The sequence below is a fragment of the Mirounga leonina genome, unplaced genomic scaffold (assembly GCF_011800145.1).
Source record: "Mirounga leonina isolate KUSES-001 unplaced genomic scaffold, KU_Mleo_1.0 Mir_204, whole genome shotgun sequence".
Classification (NCBI taxonomy): Eukaryota; Metazoa; Chordata; class Mammalia; order Carnivora; family Phocidae; genus Mirounga; species Mirounga leonina.
In genome coordinates this window covers 6,412,856-6,424,449 of record NW_023270513.1, presented here as the reverse complement: position 1 = coordinate 6,424,449, position 11,594 = coordinate 6,412,856, and the positions used below count along the sequence as shown (strand labels likewise).

The 11,594-nt window shown below is 39.4% G+C and overlaps 1 protein-coding gene across 1 annotated transcript; it reads left to right on the top strand.

The window, feature by feature from the left end:
• Positions 1 to 6,276: 6,276 nt before the first annotated feature.
• Positions 6,277 to 7,120, top strand: LOC118025942 (trafficking protein particle complex subunit 13-like). Its single transcript, XM_035028648.1, has one exon. It carries the CDS (start codon positions 6,356 to 6,358, stop codon positions 7,118 to 7,120), a length of 765 nt encoding a protein of 254 aa, XP_034884539.1. The 5' UTR covers positions 6,277 to 6,355.
• Positions 7,121 to 11,594: the final 4,474 nt, after the last annotated feature.

The window sequence follows — 11,594 nt, the reverse complement described above, 5'->3', positions numbered from 1 at the left end:
ATTCAGCTTGCCTATTTGGCCAGTACAGAAGACAGATGAGTCTTGGATAATAACAGTAGATCTTGTAAGTTCAATCAGGTGGTGACCCCAAGTGCAGCTCCTATTCTAAATGTATTATTATTTGAACAAAGTAATACATCCCCTAATTCTGGTATGCAGTTAATAATCTGGAAAATGCTTTTTTTCTCTATACATTTGACCCTTGAACAATGCAATGGTTGGGGCACTGAACCCCTGTGCAGTTAAAATTCTTCATATAACCCTTGACTGCCCCAAAACATAACTACTAATAGCGTGTTTACCAGAAGACTTACAGATAACATAAAGAGCTGATTAACACATATTTTGTATATGTATTACATACTGTATTTTTACAGTAAAATAAGCTAAAGAAAAGAAAATGTTACAAAGATTGTAATAAGAAAGAGAAAATACATTTACAGTACAGTATTGTTTTTGTTTTTAACCTGTGTTGTTCAAGGGTGAACTGTAGTTGTTAGTAAGGATCACCAGAAGAAGTTTGCTTTAAGCTGGTAAATCCCGCAATATACTTTCACTGTCCTAACTCAGGAATATATTAACTCTCCATACCTATGTCATAATTTAGTCACAGAGAACTTGATTGTCTTTCTCTTCCAATGGACATCATGCTGATCCATGAAATTAATAGTATTGTGCTGAATGGACCTTGTAACAGGCAGTAGCACCTACATTAGATACTTTGGTAAAGACACATGTACCAGAGGGGGACAGGAAATCTCACAAAAATTCAGCCACCTTCCACCTCAGTGAAATAGACAGCAGTGACTAGAAATCCTCTCAATGCACAAAACTGAGCAGTGCATCTGCTGTTCACTTTACCTAAAAGGAAAAATGGCCAGAGATAGGAGTCTATAGCAGTTGGTAAATTGTGGCCAATGGTGTGACAGGATGGTCTGGAACTTGGACGAAACACAATTGGAAAATCAGAGATGAGGAGTTCTGGGGATAAGAGATGTGGCTAGAACTCTCCAAATCAGCACAGACTATGAAGATATTAGTGTACTGTGTGAATGCTTATCAAAAGGTAACTAACAGAGAAGGATTTTGCTACTCAGGTTGATAAGGTAGATAAGATGCCCCATTCTATAGATATCAGTTAGGCTCCTTTACCAGTCATGCCTCGCATTTCCAATGGGCTCATGAGCAAAATGGCCATGGTGGCAGGGATGGAGGTTATTGATTTTATAATGTATCAACTTTGCTAGGCTGAACTACATTTCGCAGAATTCCATGTGTTGTGTGTTTACAGTTAGGATGGGCCACAAGGAAGATTTTACCAAGATTTTGGAGATGGAATGAAGGCAGTAGGCATGTTGTAACATAAACACATTATTGCTTATCTGTTGACTTAATTCAGGATGAAGAAGCAGCTGAGGTGTGCATATAACTCCAGGACAAGGGAGTCTGACTTCTACAGGATACTATTGCCACCAAACTCAGAGGCATTAAAAATGGACATGGGTTTCAGTCCATCCTGTTGGCTTCCAGTTTGTGTTCATGGGATTCCAACTTTCTCATGATCTTCCCTTTCTGCTTGCCCTGCAGGTTTCCAACACCTGCATCAGATACAGAGAAAACATTACAAGGAGTGCTAGCCCCAATAATTATGTAAGCCAAATCCCTATAATTATCTATCTATCATCTATCTATCTATATATCTATCATCATCAATCATCTATCTATCTATTTCTATCTCTATCGATCTTCCCTATATTGTTACTAGTTCTACTTTTCACGTTGAAACCTGACATATAGTTCTTTGGAAGCCAGGTCCTTTCCTCTGTGCAGTGTCCTTGATTTGTTCTGGGCCTACCTGTACCTCTTTTCCACAGGGACTACATCCAGTGAGTATATTACTCACATTTTTAAAAAATCATCTGTATTTTATGGTGTTTTGACATCTTGGAGCTTTGCTGGCCAAAAAGAGACTGCCCCTCCCAGGGCAAGCTAATTCCTCTGGATAGCATATGACTTCTCTGTGAGAATGTCTCTCATAGGCAAACCAACCAGTTTAGAGCCCATACCAGCCAACTACCTCCTTAATGGAACTCTCAGTTTGACTCACTATCCCCTTGCCTTAATACCACCTCAGGGACAGGTACCAGGCAATTAGGGAAAGACCCTACAGCCAGGAGTCTGCTGACATTATTCAAATTAGCCAACCTTAGTCTGCTTACAGTTCTCTGCTTTGTCTTTCTCACAGTAATTCCAATAAGGACTTGAACCCATGTGTTTCTCTCACTCCTGCCTTCTGACCAACCCTAGTGCATCCTCATGTAGCCCTGTGTGGCACACCATGCTACTTTTGCTTGGGAATTGTAAGTAAAAAACTCTTCATTCAAAATTGGTTATCTCCATGTCTGTCATCTCACCATACCTGACTCAAACTAATTCTAGTGCTTTATAAAACGGTGGGGCAAAATTGTGGTCAAAATGGAAGGGAATCCACCCAGACAGATTTTTATGACACTCAAAGTGGTGTTATCTATTAATTCATTCACTAACTTTCCAGTTACATGTGAATATAGCAATTTACCTGGTAATTTCTCTAACCAGCCCATGACCAGTGGCCCCCTACCAGAAACGTCAATGTTTGGGAGAAATATTGACTTTATCATAAATCCTTAGAAATATATTTTGAGGGGGCGCCTGGGTGGCTCAGTTGGTTAAGCGACTGCCTTTGGCTCAGGTCATGATCCTGGAGTCCCGGGATCGAGTCCCGCATCGGGCTCCCTGCTCAGCAGGGAGTCTGCTTCTCCCTCTGACCTTCCTCCTTCTCATGCTCTCTGTCTCTCATTCTCTCTGTCTCAAATAAATAAATAAAATCCTAAAAAAAAAAGAAATATATTTTGAGAGAAAAATTCCATTTATGTGAGACTTCCTAATGATTGCAATTAAGTTGCAAAAATCATATTGAAAATACTGATCTTATGGAAAAGATGGCAGAGGAGTAGGGGACCCTATTTCAACCACTCCCCTGAATTTAGCTGGATATCTACCAAACCATTCTGAATAACCATGAAATCAGCCTGAGATGTAAAAATATATATCTGAATCTCTACAAACAGAATATCTCTGATGGTCTCGAGGTATGAAGCAGGGAGCCGTGATTCTGTGTGCAAATATCAAAGATAAACAGGAGGGGGAGAGAGCCGCCATAAGCTGGTGCTGGGAAGGTGATATAACACCAGAGCACAAAAGCATCCCATGATGGGACCAGGCACAAACTCGCAGACTGGTAGTGGTGGGGAAAGGACTTTAGTGCAGCCCCAGATAGGATTCAGGAGCTGCAAGTGCACGCCCATGAACCAGGGGAGGTTGCAGTTTTAGAAGCACAAAGGGCAAAGATGAGCCCGGACCTGGGTTCCACAGCTGGGAGTGTTACTGTGGAGAGCAAAACCAGAGAGACTGCGGTTTTTAGCAGCACAGACAGAAATGGAGACAGTGTGGCCTGGAGAGCTCAGTGAAGAACAGACTGCAATCTCTCTGTTCTGAGACAGAGGTTTGGATGTGGTCACTGAGGAGATGCAGAAAGCCACCAGGGAAAGCTGCCAGAGAACAAAAACCCCAAAAAACCTGTTTTCACTGAGCCCACCGCCCCACAGGGGGCAGGGCAACTCTGCCCAAACAGGGTTGCCTGAGAAATAGCGTGGCAGGCCCCTCCCCCAGAAGACAGGCTAGAAGAACAAAAGGAAGACAACCCTAAACAGGTGCATCTTGCTTGGGTCGTGGTTAATACTTTGGACTCTGTACATTCCCTCAACCACCCCTCAACAGAATTACTAAGAGGAGGAACCCCCAAGAAAGAAAAGAAACAGAGACTGTGGCCTCTGCCACAGACCTCATGGATATGGATATAACCAAGATGTTAGAAGCAGACTTCAGAGTAACAATTATGAAGTCGATATCTAGGCTTGATGTTAACAACAATATAGAATCTCTAAGGGCAGAAATGAGATCTAATCAGGCAGAACTTAAAAATGCTATGAATGAAATGCCATCTAAACTGGATACACTGACTGCCAGGGTAAAAGAGGCAGAAGAACAAATTAGTGAGCTAGAAGATAAGATGACAGAAAAGAAGGAAACCTAGGAAGCCTGGGAAAAACATTAAAACCCAAGAGATCACAGTGAGAGAGGTTAATGACACAATGAAACATTCCAATGTCAAAATTATTGGGATCTCTGAAGGCGTGGAGAGAGGGAGAGTTCTAGAAGATGTATTTGAGCAAATCATAGCTGAGAAATTCCCTGATCTGGAGAAGGAAACAAGCATTCATGTCCAAGAGGAAGAGAGAACTCCTCCCAAGATCAATGAGAACAGACGGACGCCCCAACATATAACAGTACAATTCCCTAGTCTTAGATCTAAGGAAACAATCTTGAAAGTGGCTAGGGGGAAGAGATTTCTTATGTACAGAAGGAGGAACATCAGAATAACATCGGACCTATCCACAGAGACCTGGCAAGCCAGAAAGGGCTGGCAAGACACATTCAGGGTACTAAATGAGAAGAACATGCAGCCAAGGATATTTTATCCAGCAAGGCTCTCATCTAGAATGGATGGAGAGACAAGGAGCTTCCAAGACTGGCAGAAACTGAAAGAATAGGTGACCACCAAGCCGGCCCTGCAAGAAATATTAAGAGGGGTTCTATAAAAGGAGAAAGACCCCAAGAGTGATATAAAACAGAAATTTACAGAGACAATCTATAGGAACAAGGACTTCACAGGCAACATGATGGCAATAAAAATCATATCTTTCAATAATCACTATCAACGTGAATGGCCTAAATGCTCCCATGAAACAGCACAGGGTTGCAGATTGGATAAAAAAAACATGACCTATCCATATGCTGTCTACAAGAGACTCATTTTGAACCTAAAGATACATCCAGACTGAAAGTGAGGGGATGGAGAACAATTTTTCATGCTAAAGGACCTCAAAAGAAAGCCGGGGTAGCAATTCTCATATCAAACAAATTAGATTTTAAGCTAAAAATTGTAATAAGAGATACAGAAGGACACTGTATCATTCTCAAAGGGTCTATCCAACAAGAAGATCTAACAATTGTAAATATCTATGCCCCCAACTTGGGAGCAGCCAACTACATAAGCCAACTGTTAACCAAAATAAAGAAACATATTGATAATAATATTTGAATAGTCTGGAGACCTCAACACTCCACTCTCAGCAATAGACAGATCATCTAAGCAGAAAATCAACAAAGAAACAAGAGCTTTGAATGACACACTGGACCAGATGGACTTCATACACATATACAGAACATTCCACCCTAAAACAACAGAATACTCATTCTTCTTGAGCACACATGGAACTTTCTCCAGAATAGACCACATACTGGGTCACAAATCAAGTCTCAATCGATACCAAAAGATTGAAATTATTCCCTGCATATTCTCAGACCACAATGCTTACACTGTTGGTAGAAATGCAAGTAGGTACAGCCACTTTGGAAAAGAGTATGGAGGTTCCTCAAGAAGTTAAAATAGAGCTATCCTATGACCCAGCAATTGCACTACTGTATATTTACACCAAATATACAGAGGTAGTGAAAAGAAGGGTCACATTCACCCCATTGTTCATAGCAGCAGTATCCACAATAGCCAAACTGTGGAAAGAGACAAGATGTCCTTCAACAGATAAATGGATAAAGAATATGTGGTCCATATATACAATGGAATATTACTCAGCCATCAGAAAGGATGAATACCCACCATTTGCATCGACATGGATGGAACTGGAGGGGATTATGCTAAGTGAAATAAGTCAAGCAGAGAAAGACAATTATCATAAGGTTTCACTTATATGTGGAACATAAGAAATAGCATGGAGGACATTAGGAGAAGGAAGGGAAAAATGAAGAGGGGGAAATCAGAGTGGGAGATGAACTGTGAGAGACTATGGACTCTGGGAAACAATCTGAGGGTTTCAGAAGGGAGAGGGTGGGGGATGGGTTAGCCCAGTGATGGGTATTAAGGAGGGCACATATTGCAAGGAGCACTGGGTGTTATACACAAACAATGAATCATAGAACACTACAGTAAAAATTAATTAAGTACTGTATGGTGACATAACATAATAAAAAATAATAAAAATTTTAAAAATTAAAAAAAAAAGAAAATCCTGATCTTCAGACAAGCATTCAGCCTTTACATCTTTTGGTCTTCATGGCTACCATGGCAGAACATACATCCAATTGTTGTATTGATGATGTCATTCATGACAAAATAAGGACATTGGAAGAGTCATACCTGTAGGTTCAGTTCTGTACAACACAGTGTGGAGGAAAGATGTTTTTTAGTAAACTGTGCTTATTTTCTTTCCTCCCACCACTGGAAGTTAAAACTAAGTTTTATAATTCAGAGATGAGTGACTTATTTCTTGAAGTCCAAATTCAGAATGTTTCATCTTCAACTGTCTTTATACAAAAGGTTTCTTTAAAACCACCTGAAATGTACACTGGGGCAGAATTAAATACAGTCAATTGGGCTGGTGAAGATGAGTGTACCTTTGGAACAAGAACATTTTTGCAGTCAATGGAAGGACGCCAGTATTTATACTACCTTAAGCTTAAACCAGAATTTTCAGAGAAAGCTGGTATCATTAGGGGCCTAACAGAAATGGGAACATTGGATATAGTGTGGAAGAGAAATCTAGGTGAAATGGCAATGCTACAGACAATCCAGCTTGAAAGAAAGGCTCCACGTTACGGAAACATGAGGCTGTCTTTGGAAACAATCCCAGATACTGTAATTCTAGAAGAGCCTTTTCATATTATCTGTAAGATAACAAACTGCAGTAATAGGAAAATGAAATTGGTTTTGAGGATGTGTGATACAGATTCTATTCGTTGGTGTGGAAGTTCAGGAAAGTATCTTGGAAAGCTGCCCCCAAGTTCATCTCTCTGCTTCACCCTGACACTACTGTCCTTAAAACTGGGCCTGCAAGTTGTCTCTGGCCTACAGATAACAGACAAAGTATTAAAAAAAACATATGTCTGTGATGACCTTGCAAAGGTCTATGTAATACCTTCCATAGTTAAAATGAAAAACTGAAGAAAATTTCTAGTGTTATGCTTTCCCTAAAGAGGTTTTACATACATTTGTTGGCATCAAAATGATCAACTACTAGCAAACTTACAGATGATTTTCATTTAATTCCTTTGAGACTGTGAATGCCTGTGATAACCATTTGTTGATTTCAAAAAAATGTATTGATTTTCATCTTATATTAAATACTCTCTAACACTTCTTGTTTTAGTAAATCTGGTATTGAGAATATAAAATCTTAGTGGTATACTGATAATTTAAATAATTATTATGGCTTACTTGTCAAGATTTCAACTTACCCTATTTTATTTTTTTCCTCTCTCCTTTTCAGTCAAGAGAAGTAACTATCAATGACAGTGCTTAATATAATTCAGGATGACTCTCATTATTTAAACATGTTGACATCTGCTACTTTTAAAAGACAATCTTTTTAAATAGTATCCCAAATTTATCAGAGCCTACATTTATGTGACACACTGAACTGGGTCTTTTTCATTTACTTGTCTTGGTAAAATTTTATGAACTGTTATCATCAGTTCTTATCCCTGCAGGGGCCCTTGTGAGTACTACTTGGATTAGACAGTTCGTTCTTAACAATTAGTGTAATGGTTTTTCCTTTTTATTCCAAGCCAAAAATCAGCCTTCTTTATACACACACACTTAAAATGTGCCACTTCCTTTCTTAAGTAGATTTAATAGGTTTGCAAATTTAAGGATGATGCCTGGAACTCTGAACCAAAATGGTCACTTTAGTAAGTGCAAGACAGGGATTTGTTCCCACCTCTGTCTACCACAAAACACAAAACACAAATCTCTTAATTATGGTCAAGGCTGTTATGATAAAGAGATGTATAATAAAAAATTTTATTGGTATCTTTAAAAAATTAACCTATCTTTTACTCACATATCAGTTTTTTCTTTAGAAAAATAAAATAATCTCAGACATTAGCTAATCATTAACTTTTGAAAATAAAAGATCCATACTGCAATGATGATATTTTCCTTGAGTCACTACCTACCACATTCTTTTCTTTTAGTGCTTAAACACTAATTTCTTAGTGTGGAAGCAATTCATGAATGTATTATGCATAGAAGTGACAGAAATTATAAGCTCCCCCCATTTGCTCCTTTAGGCTCAAGAGTAGTAATGGACTTTCTGGTATTATTAGCTTTTGGTTACTGTTTTATCTATCTCCAGTTTTTTTTGACTCTCTGGCCACACCTGTGTAAATAATACGTTTACTAATTTTGACCCCATTCTCTTTTCTGTTGAATATCTGGCTGATCAACATAAGCAGAAATACATAAACTTATCTATGCACACTACATACCTACCACACACAAATACATACCCCATGAGCTCCTTGGACACACTTTTACATTAAAATTAGTAGCACAAAGTCATAAAAAACTTGTTTTACTCATGGGGTGGGTACAAACATTTCTGGAATCCTTGAGTGAAAAGTGTTAAGAAATCAAAAGCAAGTGATGAATTAAAAGGCAAGATAAAAAACAGGGTCTAAGTGGAAAGGTTGAACGATGGTGGCAGAGTAGGAGGACCCTAGGCTCACCTCACCCCATGAACACACCTAAATAACTATCAAATCATCCTAAATACCCCAGAAATTGACCTGAAAACTAACACAAGAAACTACACAAATAAAGGTAGAGAAAAGGCCACATTGAAGAAGGTAAGAAGTGTGGACACTCGGTTTGGGAAAGGAACAGATCATGCCACTGTGGTGGGGAGGGAGCCATGTTTGTGGAGAGGAGTGAGGGACAGATGAGCATACAAAGGAGCACATGGGGAAAACAAATCCCCATAGCAATTAGTTTGGAAAGTGAGAGGCTGAATTTCATGAGTTCTTGTAACCAGAGGGGCTTAAAGCCTGGGGTTTTAAAGGTCAGTGGGCTTGGCTGTGATAGAGCCCAGAGGAAATTGTGTTGCTCTTGGAGAGAAAGCAGGCAACCTGTAGACACACAGCATCAGAACAGTGATCTGAAGAGCAGCTGGGACACACAGTGGTGAGGTTATTCACTCTTCTGGGAACACATCTCAGAGAGGTAATATTCATAGAACAAAGGAACTGGCAGGTGCAATTTCCCTCCCCCACCCCTCAGCATCAGCACAAGGCCACCTACAGGAACAGCACAGCACAAACACTTGCTACCTGACTTGCTTACACCAAGCCCTGCCCCCCATGCTCTGGTGGAACTGCCCCTCTTATTAATGCTTGCCTCAGTCCCAGTGCAACAGGCCTCCTGTCCCAGAATACCACCTGCTAACACCACGTCTCCTAACACAGGAGTAATGCAGAGCCTCAGTTCCCACAGCAGTGTTGATAGGTCTCATTTCACAAGCAGACCAGAGCACACCTAGTTAAAACATGCCACATTCAGGCCAGGGACCAAACACTGCCCACAGCAGGCAAGGAGAGCCTGTTACAGACAACTGGCCTGAAGGATGAAGAAGCCAGAACAAAAGAGCAGAGCACATGCAGCACACATTGGTAACACTCCCAGAAGTGCCAGGCCCTGGGGAATGGGACATTATACAACAGGACACTACAGAACATCTCCTTCATAAGGCCATTACCATCAAGAACCAGAGATATAACTGACTTTGCTAATAAACAGAAACATGCACAGAGGCTTAGAAAAATGAGAACACAGAAATTTACCCCAAATGAAAGAATAGGACAAGGCCACAGAGAGAGATCTATGTAGAAAAGATATAGGTAATGTGCCTGATAGAGAATTTAAAGTAATGATCATAAGAATATTCACTGGACCTGAGAAAAGAGTGGAAGACCTGAGGGAGAACCTTAACACAGAAATAAGGAATAACATAGCAGAAATGAAGGGCTCAATAAATGAAATGAGAAACACACTTAATGAAATGAACATCAGGCTAGAAGAAGCAGAGAACTGAATTAATGACCTGGAAGACAAGAGTAAAGGAAAGTAAACAAGCTGAACAAAAGAGAGAAAAAATAATTATGCAAAACAAGAATAGACAGGGAACTCAGTGACTCTATTAAATGTAATAGCATTTGTATTACAGAAGTCCTAGGAAAAGAAGAAGAAGAAGAGAGAAAGGGGGCAGAAAATTAATTTGAACAAATAGTAGCTGAGAACTTCCCTAATCTGGAGAAGGAAACCAACATCCAAATCCAGGAGGTAGAGAGAACTCTCATCAAAATATATAAAAGTAGACCAACACCAAGACATATTGTAAATAAATTTGCAAAATATAGTGATAAAGAAAAAGTCTTAAAGGCAGCAACACAAAAGAATCCATAACTTACAAAGGAAAATCCGTAAGGCTAGCTGGAGACTTTTTGACAGAAACTTTCCAAGCCAGAAGGCAGTGGCATGATATATTCAAAGTGTTGAATGGGAAAAATCTGCAGCCAAGAGTATTCTATCCAACAAGGCACTCATTCAGAATAGAAGTAGAGATAAAGAGGTTCCCAAACAAAACTAAAGGAGATCATGACCACTAAACCAGTCCCACAAGAAATATTAGAGGGGACACTTTGAGTTGCAAGGAGAGACCAAAGGAGACAAAGACAAGAAATGATCAGAGAAAATCTCCAGAAATGACAAAACAATTAATAAAATGACAATATCTATGAATAATTATATTGAATATAAATGGACTAAATGCTTCAAATACAAGACATAGGGTACGAGAATGGATTAAAAAAACAAGACCCATCTATATGCAGCTTACGACAGTCTCATTTTAGACCTAAAGACAACTGCAGAATAAAAGTGAGGGGATGGAGAAACATTTATCATGCAAATGGCTGTCAAAAGAAAGCTTGAGTACCAATACTTATATCAGACAAACTAGAATTTAAAACAAAAACTGTAAAAAGAGACAAAGAAGGGCGCTTATAATCATAAAGGGGACAATCCAACAAGAAGCGTAACAATTACAAATATTTATGCATCCAACACGGGATCAGCTCAATAGATGCAAAAAAATGACATACAATGTCCTTTGTGATAATAACCCTAAACAAATTGAGAGGCACAAATAAATGGAAAGATATCCCATGTTTATGGATCAGAAGATTTATATTGCTAAAATGTCTATAAGGCCCAAAGCCAGCTACAGATTCAGTGCAATCAAATCCTGTGGCATTTTTCATGGAAATAGAAAAAATAAGAATCTTAAAATTTGTATGGAATCACAAAAGACCCCATATAGCTAAAATAATCTTTTTTTTTTAAGATTTTATTTATTTGAGAGAGAATGAGAGAAAGAACACGGGAGGGGGAGGGTCAGAGGGAGAAGCAGACTCCCTGCTGAGCAGGGACCCCGATGTGGGACTCAATCCTGGGGCTCCAGGATCATGACTTGAGCTGAAGGCAGTCACTTAACCAACTGAGCCACCCAGACACCCCTAGCTAAAATAATCTTGAGGAAAAAAAATCTAGATTGTGACATAAAAATAGACACATAATACAA

What these genes read in the sequence shown, in the direction of transcription:
- LOC118025942 (XM_035028648.1), top strand. Translation starts at nt 6,356, where the DNA reads ATGTTTTTTAGTAAACTGTGCTTATTTTCTTTCCTCCCACCACTGGAA.